This window comes from Larus michahellis, chromosome 2 (genome assembly GCF_964199755.1).
Source record: "Larus michahellis chromosome 2, bLarMic1.1, whole genome shotgun sequence".
Lineage (NCBI taxonomy): Eukaryota > Metazoa > Chordata > Aves > Charadriiformes > Laridae > Larus > Larus michahellis.
The window spans coordinates 129,279,646-129,297,116 of record NC_133897.1 but is presented as its reverse complement, the minus strand read 5'-3'; the positions used below and the strand labels follow the sequence as shown (position 1 = coordinate 129,297,116).

Genomic DNA, 17,471 nt, shown 5'->3' with positions numbered 1-17,471 from the left:
TTCAGTTTAAAACCGCTACCCCTCATCCTGTCACTACACTCTCTGATGAAGAGTCCCTCCCCATCTCTCCAGTAGGCTCCCTTCAGGTACTGGAAGGCCGCTATAAGGTCTCACCGGAGCCTTCTCTTCTCCAGGCTGAACAATCCCAACTCTCTCAGCCTGTCCTCATAGGAGAGGTGCTCCAGTCCTCTGATCATCTTCGTGGCCCCCCTCTGGACTCACTCCGACGGGTCCATGCCCTTCTTATGTTGTGGGCCCCAGAGAAGGCTAAAGGGAATTTTACTTATTTAGACAGATTGCTATTTATGTGCTTTACTCCTAACAACTGGTGACAATAAAGAGCTACAGCAAAATCTTATTTAGATTAAAAAATAAATGCATTTTCACAAATGTAATTTGGAATATGACAATCACTGAATGTATTAGTTCAAAAATGAGTTAAATACGCTTAGAACAACCATTTATGTTTCATTTTCTACGGGAAGGAAATCTCTATTAAGCAGACTAACAGGGCTGGTAAGACAAGCTTCTGGTCATAGAAGCTTTACCTTCAAATCTGAAAAAAGGGTTTGGTTACCCAAAAAGCTTTTATACTTACACTGGCCAATACAGAAAAAAATCCTTAAGTATTACGTCTTTTGTCAGCCTTACTTTGCTCACATCCTCAAATTATCACAGCTACGCACGTGACTACTCAGATACCCTACCGAAAGCCTCTGTGATTTCAAACGTTTGCATTTATAACACCTTTCTTTGACTAGAAATTGTCTTCGTTACTACCATGATTGTCATACAAAATGTAACAATGCTGTTTAAAACAGAAACGGTTACTTTTTAAATAAAGACGCCACAGTTTCAGTGCTCTTTTGCAATAGCTTTTCTATTCCCTGGTTTGGACAATTTTCCGGAAACAATGCAAAAGTAATTTTTATTTTTAGGTACTCTAGATGATAGAGATCTGAGAAAAGTAGAAGTAAGCCGTTTATGAAATTATTGGTCATCAGTTGTTCATTTACACAGTTACATTATTTAAATATGAGTGATATACTTGTAAGGAGTGGGTTAAGGCAGGAGATGTTGGTATCCAATTGCTGGGCATGTGTCTTAACTTGCAACAGGAATACTGCAACTAGAAAGGCTCCTGAGAAAATTTTACTTCTTTCTAACATTGTGTTGGAAAACTTGTTCTTCCTCAGGAGCTTCCCACACACAACATCCCTAACACCAGAGATCTGAACCAGTGAGGATAAATGAAGACAGAATAAGTTCTTCCCTCAAAAAAAAAAAGAATCTTTTTCCATATAAATTACCCCAGAGCTCACAGACCAGAAGGCCCCGACCTGCTTTGAAGGCTCTCCAGACCAGTTAGTTAACAATGTAAACCCCTTCTCCCATCCCTACCAACTGAGGCAATTAGGTGGTTTACAGGAGTGCTTTGTTTTGGAGTAAGTTTGTACAAGTTAGCGTAGAGACACTTAGAAGAGACAGAGAAGAGCACGAGTTTTTATCTTGTATACCTACTGGTAAGTATATCAGACTTAAGCAATTAATCACTGAAAGAGCAAGACAACTTGCAGATCACACTTCAACTACTTCCAGACCAGGTTTTCTTGTATAACATATTCATGTTCCGCCTCCCACCATCAATGTTTTCTTTGCTTTACTTATGAATACAAGCATCTACCTCTTCAGCATCTACAACTCACAAAATGTGTTCCTGAGTTAAAAGGTAAATATGGTGATCAAGATTTCAGTAAATCTGTGTTTATAACTTGCAAGAAATAAATTGGTAGTTTTCTAGGATTAAAGTAAGGTAGATATTGCCATGTGCGCTGCTAATGTTCCTTTTATGTATTAGTTCCCACAGTTCTGCACGAGAACTTCTGATTATCCAATTAGACACAGTTAGTAAAAGCCTTTTAAATGTAGAAAGTTACTTTCTGAAGCTGCAGTGGTTATATTTTGGATGTACTAGAAGACAAAGCAGAACAGAAGACTACACCCAAAGGCTTTTTGCCTTTTTGAGGATATACAAATGCACAGGAGAAGTCAAGCTGGCATTCGAGAAAGCATGCAGGAGTTGAGGAACAAAGGGTGTTAACCCTTCTCAAGGGAGGGCTCCTGAGGCGGGCACCCCTCAGAGCACCAGGCAGCCAAGCAGGAGCCTGCCTAGGGCGGCGGGGCGGAAGGGGGAGGAGGTTTGTGGCTGCCTGCGTAAGCCCCAGCGCATTACCCGGCTGCACGTTTCCACCCTCTGAAATGGAAAACAGTGATCACGTTTGCCTTCCGTACCAGCGTATTCCCACTGACTCACATTACTCAAAGGTTCTCTGGTGGAAGAAGTTAACAGACATGGAAGGTACGTACCACAGGCTAAAGCCATCTTTTTCTAGCTGGCTTACTAATACTAACCTGTCAAACAACTCAGGTAACTGTGGTTTCATGCTGTCACTTTCCACTACCAGATTTGCAGCTCCACAGAAAGGCTCAGTTATGCCTACTTCATTTCAAATCCAAAGGCAAATGTAACATTTTTAGCGTACATTCTCTTCAGTCTTTCCATGTCTTTTCCAACAAAGGAAGCTAACAACTTCCAGCTGAGTGAGGATACACCATCTTGATCAGCCAACACAGAATTCACTGCTGGGACTCCCCCCTGAAGAGATCATAGAATGGTTTGGGTCAGAAGGGACATTAAAGGTCATCTCATCCAACCCCTCTGCAATGAGCAGGGACATCTTCAACTACATCAGCTTCCTCAGAGCCCCATCCGACCTGACCTCGAATGTTTCCAGGCACAGGGCATCTACCACCTCTCTAGGCAACCTGTGACAGTGCTTCACCACCCTCATCACAAACAATTTCTTCCTTATATCTAGTCTAAATCTACCCTCTTTTAGTTTAAAGCCATTTACCCCGTGTCCTACTGCAACAAGCCCTACTAAAAAGTTTGTCTCCATCTTTCTTATAAGCTTCCTTTAATTACTGAAAGGCTGCAATAACGTCTCCTTGGAGCCTTCTCTTCTCCAGGCTGAACAACCACAACTCTCTCAGCCTGTCTTCATAGGAGAGGTGCTCCAGCCCTTGGATCATCTTTGTGGCCCTCCTCTGGACTCACTCCAACAGGTCCATGTCTTTCCTGTGCTGAGGGCTCCAGAGCTGGACACAGTACTCCAGGTGGGGTCTCACCAGAGCAGAGTAGAGGGGCAGAATTGCCTCCCTCGACCTGCTGGGCACCCTGCTTTTGATGCAGCCCAGGACGCGGTTGGCTTTCTGGGTGCCAGCTCATGTTGAGCTTCTCATCAACGAACACCCCAAAGTCCTTCTCCTCAAGGCTGCTCTCAATCCCTTCATCCCCCAGCCTATATTGATACCCAGGGTTTCCCTGACCCAGGTGCAGGACCTCACACTTGGCCTTGTTGAACCTCATGAGGTTCACAAGGGCCCACTTCTTTAGCTTGTCCAGGTCCCTATGAGATGGCAACCTGTCCCTTAGGCGTGTCAACTGCATCACTTGGCTTGGTGTAATCCACAAACTTGCTGAGGGTGCACTCAATCCTACCATCGTTGATGAAGATTAATTAAACAGTACTGGTCCCAATACACTTTGCTGGGACAGGAGGTCCCTGCACTGTGCTTTACACATTTCAGACACCAGCCTGAGCAGATCCCGCCTGAAGCAAGATTTACGTTGTAACACAGAACTCCGTTCTGTCAATTTTTTTCCCATCTTTTAATCTGTAAGCCTCTAATAGTGGAGATGTAATTCTCTTTAAAAACTTCCCATCTGCATATTGTTGCTTAACATATAAACCTGCTCTCCTTAATCACCTTTCCCAGGCCACTTAAAAGCAGTCCGCAGGGACTTCAGAGTTATACAGACCACAGGTTGAAACCACCCACCCCAAGAAATCTTAATGGATACACGCGACACAGAAAACCAAAAGATATCATCAGTATCAAGTCTATTTTTCTCTTGGGGTGGAAAGACAGCAGTTCTCCAAATGGCCTTTCCATTGCAGTATTTTATTAACTTCAGCATGACAAAGTGGGCTTGAAATCACGGAGTTGTTAAAAATCCTTTGATGTTATATATGCTGCCAAAGATCCATTTATGTCAACGAGCCCAAGATACTTCTTAAGCTGTAGTTCTTTAGTCACAGCAACAAACGAATAGAGCCTCTGAATGTTATATAATATGTATTTGTGACAGGTAACAGGTAGGCCTTTTCCCAGCTCCTCTAGTAACTGAACTAAACTAAGAATTAAATCAGAACAGGTCATAAAACTGGAGGGGAGGAAGAAAAAAAAAAGAAAAAAAAAAAGGGGAGGGGAACCAGCCCCAAACCCCACACTTCCTTTTCTATGACCCAGCACCTCATTTAGCAGTACCAATTGAGATAACTCTTAATTATAATGTTTAAATCATACTTCAGTTCTCCAACCAGTTTGATTAACATTGTTCTATGAAACATTGAATACCTTTAGTGCAGAAACCTTTAGTATCCTAGCTCCAGCTGTTCTTCGCACAATTCATAGTAAAACGTTAAAATCCCTACACACAGGTTTTAAATCAGACATGCCTACTGCAATATCAGGTCTAAATTTTGCATAATATTGTAATAGTATATTATAACCAGAAAGCTGTGTCTAAAGCAACCCTTTGTAAGTAACTAACCCCTCACCACCAGTAACAGTTTCTGAGTTACATTTCCAGGTGTTGTACAGCGCAGCAGGGACCTTCAGGAACTGCTCTGCCATCCCCTGCTCACCATTGCTGTAGAGCACCTCTCAAGAACACCTGGCAGCAACACAAACACGAAACAAATGGTTAACAACCTGAATCCCTGTCCAATGCCTTAGTTACAGAATCATATGGTTTTCAACAAGCTTTCCTGAAATATTTCAAAGGAGTCTAGCGGAGAGAAAGAGTTATGAACCAAGTAGTTTTCCAATATTGTAGGCATGTATCCCTATTTCCACAACTGACGATGCTTGCCCCAGTAAACATCTGCAATATCCCATTAACAAACTGAGATACGAATAACAACTGTAAAGCCCAAAATTTTAGACTAGTTTTAATGACTATATATTTCATATACACTTGTACAAATAAACTGTGAGGTCAACTTTTTATGGTAAGGTGTCACTTTAAATTCAAACGTACACTGTATATTATAAGCCTCCCACTATATTTAGCAACAATTGGCTGGTACAGAAAGATTTCTTCCAAAAATAAAATAAAGCACTTCATATCATTCAGTGCTCACGTGTAAGGAAAATTACGGTATTATCACAGTTATCACAGTCTTGCAGGGCCAAAAAAGATAGGAAGTACCAGAATGCAAGTGGATGGAGGGCCATCTGGAAAGAAAGGAGATGTAAAATGAGAGCGGAAAAAACAAGAGTTCATGTTGACTACTAGATATTAGGAAGTCTGTTATGAAGCTCGTTATGAGTCCTCTCTCTCTTTTCTTACAGGAACACTAAATCCAAAAAATCTATAGAAGTATTAACATCTTAGTTACTGTGGTTATTATGTTCTTTTTGGTTGTGGGAGTTATATAGACATAATAAAACACAATTTAATCAGCACAGTTAAAACTGACTAATGTTTTTTGATTCAACTGATTAAGTCATTCAGTCTGTTTCAAGAAATAAGTCTATTGTAGGTGGTTATATATTCCTTTTGGAAACTCTTGTATTACAAATGAAAACTTCCTCTCTGATCAAAATAACAAGAGTTTACATTCAACAAAATATAAGAAAGTGAAAGATGAAACTTCAGCACTCTCCTACAACATGTTATATCAATATAGCAAAGATATATTTGGCACTGTATACTGAAAAATAAGTGTTGCGCTCTTGAAGACAAATACTTGCAACTTTCCAAAATTAAAAGGTTAATAATATTCTCCAGAAGTTAAGATTTCTTGACATTTCATTTCTACAGCAGCAACCCATGCAGTATAAACTCCCTCCCAGAAGTTCTTAATTTCAGCATAACATACACAAACTGCTGTCTTCTAAGCTTGACTAACACAATAAAACCATTGAGCAAAGGGCTGCATCCAGATGCTCGGTAGCAATTCACAGATGAACAGGTGATGGAAAAACAGAAGCAAAGGAACAAAGATTCCTCCCAGCCCAACAGGGGAAGATGAGAGAGAAATCCACTTGTTTTCTTCCACATATTGTATAACTGCACAACTCTCAGGTGAATCTCTACAATTCACAAACTCCTATGCAAGAAGTGGGCTTTCCTGCAAGAAGTGGGATTTCGTGCTCTGAACTGTTAGACTGGTTGTCTCCGTCTTCTTGAGCTGCACTCTTAAGCAAAGGCAATACTGGAACGAGTGACAAGGAGAGAGTGGGGAGATGGCATGTTTTAGAGTAACCGATATCCGAGTAAGAGTTGTGATAAGGGGGTTTATGAATCTGGGTTTTGAATAAATAACAGTCTTTATGCCCATCATATATATGTTCCTCTTCATAAACAGGGGCAACACTATTACCAACCTTGGCCAGTAACTGAGAAAATTCTAACTAAATAGGTGATATATCAAGGTCAGTAAAATCATAACGAATGATGATTACAGGCTTCATAAATCAAACCCACACTCAGATCACTAAGCCATCGTATTTCTCAGTTGTTTCCTCATAAAGAATACTAACAAATTAATTTGAGTTTTATTTCTAACTTTTCATGCTCTTAAACAATTCTCTATGTTGAAGAAAAAAAATCCCATTCAGTGCCCAAAGAAAACAATTTATTGACAGACACTGGAGGTATCTTCCCTCATTTCAATGCACATGATTCACATCTAATGAAATTGTGCCAAGCTCTCTTTGCTAGAAAGGGGATGTTCTTTCATCTCTTCAATAACAAAACAGCTGCAAATACTTCACAGTTGGAAGAGGAAAAAAGTCCTTCTTTTCTAAAAAAGAATACACACCTCTGAAATCAAATCAGTCATTTATATTTGTGTGAAAAAAAAGGAACAAAACGTGAGAGTTAAAAAAAAATTGTGAGAAGCTGAAGCATGACCTGTTTGCCACTAATTCAATAAAACAAGACAAAGCTTTGACTTCTAATCTAAGTTTTAATTTATCAAAATTTGAGGGAGGACTCAAGGGCTGGTTACTGAGGGCAAGTGCTATAGAAACTTGAGCTGTGTAAGGGTATTATTAAAGGGCCTGAAAGCTCACTGCCAGAGGAAGAGGCAGTCCCCATCTTCCCTCACCAAGCATTCCCACTCCCACACCACCAGCTTGTGTGATCTTGTGGTCACACAGCAAAGTGACGCTGGAAACGTGACCTGGCCAGAAGCGAGCTGGCCAGATAAGCCAGTTCACCAAATGATCACGTGTGCTGATGCAAGGAAGGAGTTAAGGTTTGGTATCCCAGACCTCAGCCACCTTTATTTGCAGGGATTATTTTTTTTTAAGCATATTAGATATTGAGTTACTGAGTTCACACAACTATGCTGGGAAGCTGTCAGTGGACTCTCCGCCCAGGGAAGGGCAAGAGACAGCATGGTGTGACAAAGGTGCACCCTGAAGCAGCCTGTGGAGCAGTAACGGGCACCACAGTGCCAAATGGCTGCCTCTGGCAAGGGCCCATTAGATGACTCAAGCAGCTGGTGCAGGAAAGGTGGGGGGTCTTCCTGGAGTCTCTGTCTCCATTTTAACACAGACATTGGCCATTTCCCTCTCCGTTCCCACTGCTCAGCACTGCTCCACCAGCTCAGCTCAGCCTTTGGCTGCCCCTTCCCAGATCACCGCTTCCTGCCCACGCTCCCTACTCTGCTCCCACCAGCTCCTGAGACACTGCTTCACCATCTTTAAGCCAAACCTGCAAACTTGGGAATTTTTCAAAAGAGAGATCTGTACAAACAGACATTTTAATCACCATGAAAAATTCAAGGGTGTTAATATCTCCTTAGCTACCAAACTTTACAACTCTGTTGACAAAAAGAAGGTACCAAGTATTTAAGTGACATCTCTAAAGAAAACACCAAGCGATTTGTTCCCAAAACCCAGACCACATTGCCACATATATCCCTGTATAATATATATCCATACAAGTAAAAGAACACTGATCCTAGAACAGAAAGGTCTCAAAGAGAATAAAAAAAGGAATGGGAAGGGTACATTCTGATACATTGTTCAGGTGAGACTGTCCCTTTTTAGAAATACCATTCCAGTGGTAGCTTCATAATTGTTTGGCTATCAGTTCTCTCATTGTAACTCAAATGTGAAAATTCAAAACCACTAGCTCACTGAACTGAGGGAAAAAACAACCTCTACAGACCAAAGGTAAAAACTGAACTTCAATGCAATGGTGTCCCATTCCCTTCAGTGGGAACTGAAGATATTTATTCTCCCCAGTGGAAAAAAGGGAGGACGCTTACGCAAAGTTTGTGACACTTGCATTTGAGATACAAGCAAAGGCAGATTAGTTTAAAACAAATGGATGCCTCAAATTCCACATGAAAGAGCAGGATGGGAAACCAGAATAATAATTTCCTGCCTTTTTATTATGGATTATTACTTCGCCTGCAACTTATTCCTTATTAAGATTGTTTAAAGAAATAAAAAAATAAATGTAAAACAAATAATCAAGCATTTCTCCTTTCATTTGCCCCAATTTTCCATCCTTGTTAGTTATGCAGGCTGATGATGACACAGACATGAGAGTTGGTATTAGACTATCAGCTTTCAGTCATGAAAAAAAAAGCTTCTCTGGAACAACAGACTTAAATCTGTTCAAATAAATATAAAATAGGAGAATGTGTTCAGTCATGGAAAAATAAGATGATTGCCAAATCCCACTGGAAGTGACCATCAGCAGATAAGGATACTGCATGAAGTACTGAACAACAACATAAATTTAAAAATATTTCTAGTTAGGTGATTCCTCAGATAATGCTAATGGTTTCAAGAAAAAACACATTCAGGTCACCAACGTAACATAGGAACTTTCAACATGTTCATGCTGAAGAACAAGTCTTGCAACTCTGCAGTCTACAAAATCAATATACTGATACAGACTTGTGTTTTTACGCTAGTGCTGCAAGCTGGCTTTACCTAGAACTCCAGAACAGATAATTTAATGGCACAAATTATCTTCATCACAGTCAAATCATGGCACCTGAGGGAAGAAGTATGCTTGAAGTTGCCTGTACCTCCTGAACAGTAAAAAAGACCAAAAAACCCATAGCAAAACCACCTCAAAACTACAAATCTTTGGCCCAAAGGCCAATTCACTGCAGAATCACTGCACACCCTTATTTACAAAAGTACATATAGCCTTCTCGAGGGTAAGGAAGAAATAAGCCTCTGGATACGTTAAATGTTAATTGTTAGACTAGAATATATCTGAGGAGTTTTAGAATATGATTTTTTGTTGGACAAAATATTTCATATTAATCATTATATCCTTTGAGAGGCCTGCATATGAATTAGCTTGCAGATGGATCAGGTTATCAGCATAACGGACTATTCTACTCCACAGAAGTGAAATGACTTCAATACTTTTAACCAAAGGTAGCTTTAACAGTCTACTTTTCTTTTATTTGGAAAAAATATAGTTAATTACATTGCAGACATTGCTCAAACCCAAGAGTTCTCCAGAGCCTCAACAAAATACAGCAGAAGCCTGTAAACTTTTAAGAAAAAAGTTTACTTACAGCTTCAACTTTCAGATGAATACTATAGAGTCTCTTCTCATCTTTTCTTTCATCATTCTGCACAATTTCTGATACAGCCTAGGTTTTTTACATATATTTTACATAAATACATGCACACATAGGCAAATCTATAAAATTAATATAACATTGTAATCAAGATTCAGCATTAGTGGTTTTTTTAATTCCATTTAGTCTAGCACCTTCAACAATCTTGCCAACATTCACTAGTTTTCTGGTCTGTGAACACTCGAAGAGGGAAATTACAATTTCCAGGGGCAGCCATGATATTTTGCTGAACATGCAATACATACAGTACCCCAAAAGACCAGCTAGCAGTCACGTGAAATAGCATCTGTAACAAAGAATACCCAATGGTGTTTATAACTTTTAAAAAATTTGGAGTTGTTCTACTTATTGACAGGAAGAGAAACAAAAAGCTAAATACTCAAGGGATGAAAAAGCTAGCCATTCTCTCTGGAGCTGTGGGACATATTGCTTATGAATATTAGTTTATGGGGAAAATCCTAACCATCTGAAATTATGTAATTTCTTACCAGATAAAGTTGTAGGACACACATTGAAAGATAACTGGTTACGCGATGACAGAATGGAGATAAGTAAGAAGTCAGTCTCTTCTTACTACTCTTGGGCATTAAAACCATTAAATACCCAGGAGAAAGTCAACTCCATTTTAGTGGTCCAGCAGTAACTGACTTAACATGCACTCTCTGCTGGGCTAGAATATGGTGTCAAACCACTCCAGCTGACAGCAGTTTTCATTAATGTGTCTCTCCATTCAGGTATATCCAAGTATAAATTAAACTGAGGCAGCAACACAGGGTTTGAAAATGCAGGAAGGGCCTGTGACAGGGGTGACCCAGCTGCTGACTCAGCAGGACTTTCCCTGCCTCTTTCCCTGCAAGGGGCGGGGGGGGGGGGCAGGAAACGTCAAAAGAATGTGTTCATACCAAACACAGCTATGAGTTATGATTTAAAGACAAGTCACATGCCCAGAGATAGTAAGGGTAGCAGAGTAAACCTGGCAGTGAACCAATATCACATGTAAAATGAATTCCTTCCCCACAAGAAGCCGGACACCACAACCCAGCATCCTTTGACACTGTCAGTGCCCACCATTGAGCTCTACCACTTTAGTGAAGCATGGAGGTTACACTATAACCTTTTGCCATTTAAATATTCCGATGTTTGACTATAAATAATGCAGATCACATTCGTGGAACATGATTAATCAACAGGACTCAAAACTTCAGCCCACACAGTAGCTGTGGGTAAATAAGAAGTTTTGTGTAACAACACACCCAGGATAGCCTATTCTTGGCAGAGAAAACTCCTACACTTGCCCTATCACTAAGCAAATTCTCTGAAAATAACAATACGTAAGAGCAACTGCATAGCATCAGACCCCCAGAGGCCTGTCTAACCCGACATCCTGTCTCTTGTAAAGTCTATGGAAGAGCAAAAGAACTGGACACACAGTAGATGCACCTCAATAACAAACACCCAGCCACTTCTTATTTATGGCACAGATCTGCTGAGCTAAATGTGGTGCCTCCATGTTTATCAAATGATGATGCATTTTTCTGCATAATATCTCAGAGATCAGCATCTTCATGTGCAGTTCTGAGCTCACCACCTGATAATTTGCTGAATACTCTAAAATAATTCAAGGAGACAAAACCAAGGGACAAACAACCCTTATTTCACATTCACATTCTTCATGAGCCCGTTATCACTCAGAATTTTAGAGGCTTTCACCATCTCTCACTTTCCCTTCCCTCCTAAATCACTCACCTTTGTGCTTTTTTCAAGTGTTACTGTTTTCTGAGGCCTGAGGAAAGGACCCAGAGCTGCACAGCACTTGCTACATCGGCATACCATGCATACATGTAGCAACATGATAACAATCTTTGTTTTGCTCTCTACGACTTCCATAACAATTCCTACCGTTTCATTTCTTTGAATGTCATAGCGCATTTTCAGATAGCCATCTAACACTAAGACAGTGGTCTTAAGGAGAGGGTTTTTGCCTGCCATTTCATTGCCATGACTTGACTCACAGAGCCTACAGCCAAGCGACTGACGTTCCTGTTGTATTTCTAATTATTTAGTTTTCATTATTGTTAGTCTCTTCACCATGTCTGCACTTGGCTCTCAGCTTTGAGTACGTCCACAGCAGCAACAAACTTTGCCACCTGACTTTTCACTCTTTTCCAGATCCTTTTGAGTATTTTGAAGAGCACAAGCCCACAAACCCAACACAGATGCCTCCACTGTGAAAACAAGCAAGCTGCTCCTACCCTCTGCTTTGCACCTTGGCCAATTACCCAGCCACAGCAGAGCCCACCTCCCCACCACACAGCCACGAAGCTCTTCCAAAAGCCTTTGGTGAAGAACATGTCAAAAGAGGGCTTGAAAAACTAAGCACACGGACGGAATGTCCCAACACTATGGTGTTTCTCATGAGTCCATCAAACTCTGTTGAAGCCAGCAACTCACTGATAACAAGGTCCTAATAACCATGTCTAGTTTTCAGCTATTAATTTAAACCAGCTGAATTGTCAATCACCGGCTCTCTCTCCCAGCCAAAATAATTTGCAGTTTTGCACACAAAAATGAAATAACAAGCCCCAGAATTGACATGGCGATTTCTTTCAAGTTAAAAGCAAAAGAACTTCACTTTCCTTCCAACATATCTAGAAACAAAACAGTAATTTGGTTAACCACAAGTATTACAGCCTTCCCATGATAAGGCTAGCTTCAAATCACTGAAAAATAATTACTAAGATGGCTTCTGTTGATTTAAAAGTACATAGTGATTTCCATTTCACTGACTATATTCATTTTGTTGATTCATTTTATACAAATAAAAACAAACCAGTCATTTAAATAACCGTTCTTCAGTCAAGAGTTTTCTGCCAACTGACATGAAGGGAAAACCACGACACAGACAGGAGAGCTACAAGTTCTGTAGTCATCTTAAGAGCAGGGGTTTCGCACATCTGCATGTTTCCCCAGGGGGTGAGGAGGAGCTGAGTTTTCATTGACTTGAAGAATATTTATTTCAGCCAAACAGTTTTCAAGGGGGAAATGCCTGCCTGTCAAGAGTTTCATTACTACAGTCAGGTCTCAAACTAATTACTTAATGGGAAGGTATGTTAACAATAACTTTTACCAAATAAAAATTTAACAGAAGTAGACTAACAGAGAAGTTACTTGGCTAGCTACAACTGTTTGAATTACTGATTTTAATCAAATAACTTGAGTTATCATGTGGTTTTCCTCTATTTAGTTTCAAGCACTTACCTTTGTTCATGCTATTCATCTGCAGTTCAGAACGTTGTAACAGGTTGTATAACTTATTTAAGGATTGAACTGCCTGTGTTTTACCTTCTCACTGATTAGAGGAAATGAACGTCCCAAGAACATTTAACACACCTATCCCTTCTACAAGTAAACCTTTTACTCCAGAACCATCTCTTGTTGCCAAAAAAAGTTTACTGGATAAAAACAGGGAATTAATGCCAGCAAAGAACACCACAGCTTTAGGGCACAGTTGATCTCAAGTCTTCCCTTCCCACACCCCCACCATCACTAGTTGTGAAAGATCCCAGTGGTGCTGGTTTTTGTTCCTTTACCATCTTAGAATCTTACGTTACCATTCCTGTGATTTTCTTTCAGGTTTTTTACGCTAGATGTATCAGCCCTTATCTTCAAGTTAAAAACCACACCTTCTACTTCTTTTTCTGATCTCCCCTGATTTCTGTACTGATTTCTCCGTGCTGTCGTTACCCCCTTTCCAAATACCTGCTCATTTGCTTGGGGTTTTTCACAAAGTCTTGAGTTCTCTGCTTTTTCATTCTGCTTACCCACACAGTCGGTAACACAAAAGGTACGGTCAAGAGCTGCTCTCTCGAGAAGGAACACACAACTCCGCGTGTGTGCAGAAACTGTAATTTAGGTTCCCCAAACAAAGCCTGTGCATGGAGGTGGGGGGACAGGAAAGGCCAACACGGGTATAAAATTTCACAGCAATTTTGAGGAGGACAGGGGAGAGAAAGACAGTCTTGAAGATATTTTTTTGCCTCTTCAGGACGAGAGATTCCTCCTCCCCCCCAGAAAGACAATCTCCTTCCCCTTGCCCAGCTTAGTCCCCAACCTCCCTCCCAGGGCTTCCCCACCCTATGGCACCTCCAGCGCTCCCCCCTCCTCTCTTCCACAGGGAATGTGGAAGCCTCTCCCAGCTGCTGAGCTGTTCCATCTACCACTCCTTGTCAGCTGCCTCTCTGTAGCCCATACATCTGATTCCCAGACCCACCTCACGCTGTGCAGAGCGGCTAACAGAAGCAGCCGGCAGGCAGCAGCGGAGGGGACTGCTGAGCAGCTGCTTTCCGCAAAGGCCTGGGACACGGGCTAGGACAGCTGTTTTTATGATTTATTAAGCTTATTGTAGCATCGTATCATTATGACTGCATTCCAACAATTGTCTCCAAATATTTATGGGCAGAGCTACTTGCTTGGCATTAGTTACCAACTGGTTTTAAAAAAAATAATTAAATCTCTGATATCTTGACCACCTATTCATTCAGTACCAAAACCTCTTGAATGATGACTGATAGAGCCAGAGGCAAGCAATGGCAAACACAAAGACCCCAAAAGGCACTTTTTCAGCTGAAACTTAACATACTAGCCTGGATGTAAACCTGCCAAGCTACAGAGGATCAAGATGTTTTACCGTTTTTAGCTTTTAATTGAAAAATAATGTGGAAGCAATACATTTTCATCAAAACCCAGCAGATCAGAGACTCAATAAAATAAACCTTCTATCCTATTTGAGATTTCATTTAAGCCTCAGAAAATTTGATTCCAGACTATGAGTCACAACTGCTGTCTTCTCCTTGCATAAACTGTTGCCCCACCACTTCTCAGTTGCATTACTTAGTGTTGAAGAAGTTCATCCTGGATATTTGTTCACATGTAAAAATTTCAGCTTTAACTTTAAACCGCAAAACATTCCCTTAGGATTTAAAGAAAACCCTCAGTTTGCCCAAAACAAACACAGTACAACACACACTTCTTTCTCCAAGTTGCAAATACAAAAGTTCATAGTTTAAATGACAACTCTCACACATGCTTTCCATTTTCCCCACAAAGGAATCAACACCAAAAAAGTGCAGGTATTCAGCTTGTCCTGTTGCTGCTTCACATTTCAGTCTATCCATAATGTTATCCTGTAAAAATTACTGTAAGGACATTAGCAAGCTAGCCGAACCTCATTTTACCTTCAGCCTCTGTGCACGAAGAAAGCCACACAACCAGTAACAAACACCAGAATCAAACAGGAGCAACTATTTTCAAACCATAGTTCTTATGTATCCTGAAATGCATTTACAGTAAATTAAAACAGTTTCTACTCGTTGGAAGTAGCTTACCTGAAGGACAGGCACTTTTTGTGGTGTGTTTTGTGGTGACTGGTGAAGCTGTGCCCAAGACTGATGATGAGGATGTGGGGGTGGTGAAGACTGATGATGTATCCCTGGATGAGGCTGCATGGGAGGACAGGTTGGCATTTGCTGTTGAAAAGACTGCTGTTGACTAGGAAGCTGCTGGCCAGATATTAGTCGCTCTTGTATTGCTTGTGGATCTGCAAGGCCAACACCTGGACAACCATTTGGTCTCATGTGCCCACCCATCTCCCGTGGTGTTGAAGACATACCCATAAATGGACGATTCTGTTGCATGTTTCGGGGGCCCATATTCCTTTGTCCAATTCCCATGGCACCAGGGGGCTGGTGTGACGGCTGAGGATGGGGTATATTTGGATAACTGCCAACTTCCATTGGTATTCCAGCACTACCAGGTCTAACCTGTGGAGGAGGTGTACCTGCTGGATTACTCATTGCTTTCATAGGTGACATGGGAGGTGGAGAGGCATAAGTTCCCTGAGGCTGTGAAGGGTGCATAGTTTGTGTGTTCATTTGGTTAAGTGAGCCACTAGGGTGGATGGGCTGCTGGTGCATTAGTCCTTGACCACTGTTTGATGGAAATCCGACAGCATTTGGGTATCTTGGTACAGATTGATTCATTGGAGTGTTATTTGTAAGGCCTAAATTCTGATTCATCCCTGTATTATTAACTAATCCCTGATTAAGGTTACTGTAAGGATATCGAGAATACTGCCCTGAGTTGTTTATAGTAGGTGAGGGTACCGTCTGGCTCCGAGAACTAAAATTAAGTGTTTGCGGCCTAACAGCACCCTGCTGGGGAGGATTAGGGGAGAATCTGGGACTGTGGGCTACTGATTCTCCATGGAGAGCAGTGGGGGGATGGTGGTGAAATTGCTGGACTGAGTGTCGCAAAGAAGGTGCCATACTGGGATTCTGCTGGGGCACATGAGACAAGTGGCCAGGTCCTGAGGTGGCAATGAAAGGGTTTCCCTGATTGAGGCCTTCTTGGCCTTGAGAAAACTGGTTCATCCTCTGCTGTTGCGGCTGACCATGCTGCTGCATTGAAAAATCACCACGAGCCATGTAGTTTCCCATCTGCTGCATGTGCTGAGGATGGCCCTGCCCAGGGGGTCCGGAGGGTGCCTGTGGCGGCTGTGTCGGTTGCGGTTGCTGCTGCTGTTGCTGCTGGTACGGTGCTCTTATCTGGTCTGGCACTTGAACTGCCCGTGGTCCCCACATGGAGCCACTGTCTACAAAGGGCTGCCCGTGCCTTTCGTTCTGCATGCTGGGATAGACTCCCATCTGACCACCAGCACCACTGCCGTGAGGAACCTGAGGAACTGGAGGGTTGTGATACTGTGAATGAGGAGACGCTATACCATTCCCAGGGGCATTGCTTATCATCCTGTTCGGCTGATCCATCAGGTGCATTTTCTGCTGTTCGTATTGATTATAGTGATCAAAATGGGTCAACTTGGCTTGATTTTGATTTGCAGGGGGATGATGAAGAGATGACTGTAAAGAGGGAAATCCTTGATCCATGGGCATTTGCTGCCCCATAGGATTTACTGTATTTTCAGGATATCCACATTCTCCAAGACCTTCCAACCCTTCACTGAAAATATTCCCATCTTCTCCAAACAGACTCATCATTCCTGGATCTGCCATCTTTTTTCAGCACACAGCTCCTCGGAGCTACAACTAGAACGCTAGTCTGTGCTTCACCTCGGCGAGGTGTTTTGTCCTCAAAGCCTTTAATCCTCAACTAATCTCCTTCATGTCATTCCATATTTCCTTAATTCTTTTGGACCACGCAGTGTCAGGCAAAGTCTGGTTACTGCTCCTAGAAAAAGCAGAAGAAGCGGGGGAGAGAGAGAGGAAGATATTGAAATCAAGTCAGGCAATATAAAAGAAAACATACTTGACTGGTTTTTTTAGACAATGCTAGCTAGTTTCAGCCCTTGAAATACATCTTAAAAATCTATTTCAATTTATGAAGGATTCATTAGCTTTATCAGAAGCTTTATTACGATAGAGAGTTAGGAAGCAAGCAAAATACTAGCCTTAACCTTAAATTAATCCATTCACTACACTTCCTAGTGCTCCTTTCTTGGGTGGAATAGAACAAAAGAACACAACATGCAGCAGCAGCAGCTGCCACAGCAGGTAGGCAGATGTATGAATATAGCCAAGCAGCCCATCTGCTGAACTAAAGCCCTGAAAACGCTCTAGTTACCAACAGCGTGTCCTTAACCTTATTCCCCTGAGCTGCGTAATCAGATGAGCAAGCAGAAGCACCAAGTCCTACGATGGA

General features: G+C 41.5%; 1 protein-coding gene across 5 annotated transcripts in view; it reads right to left on the bottom strand.

The window, feature by feature from the left end:
* CHD7 (chromodomain helicase DNA binding protein 7) overlaps positions 1 to 17,471 on the bottom strand; it is a 133,323-nt gene that overhangs the window by 73,610 nt on the left and 42,242 nt on the right. For all 5 annotated transcript variants that reach the window (XM_074577089.1, XM_074577092.1, XM_074577093.1 and 2 more), the window contains one exon: positions 15,143 to 17,000. In XM_074577089.1, coding sequence (XP_074433190.1) covers positions 15,143 to 16,825 — 1,683 coding nt within the window. In that variant the 5' untranslated portion in view covers positions 16,826 to 17,000. The remainder of the gene's footprint in view (positions 1 to 15,142; positions 17,001 to 17,471) is intronic.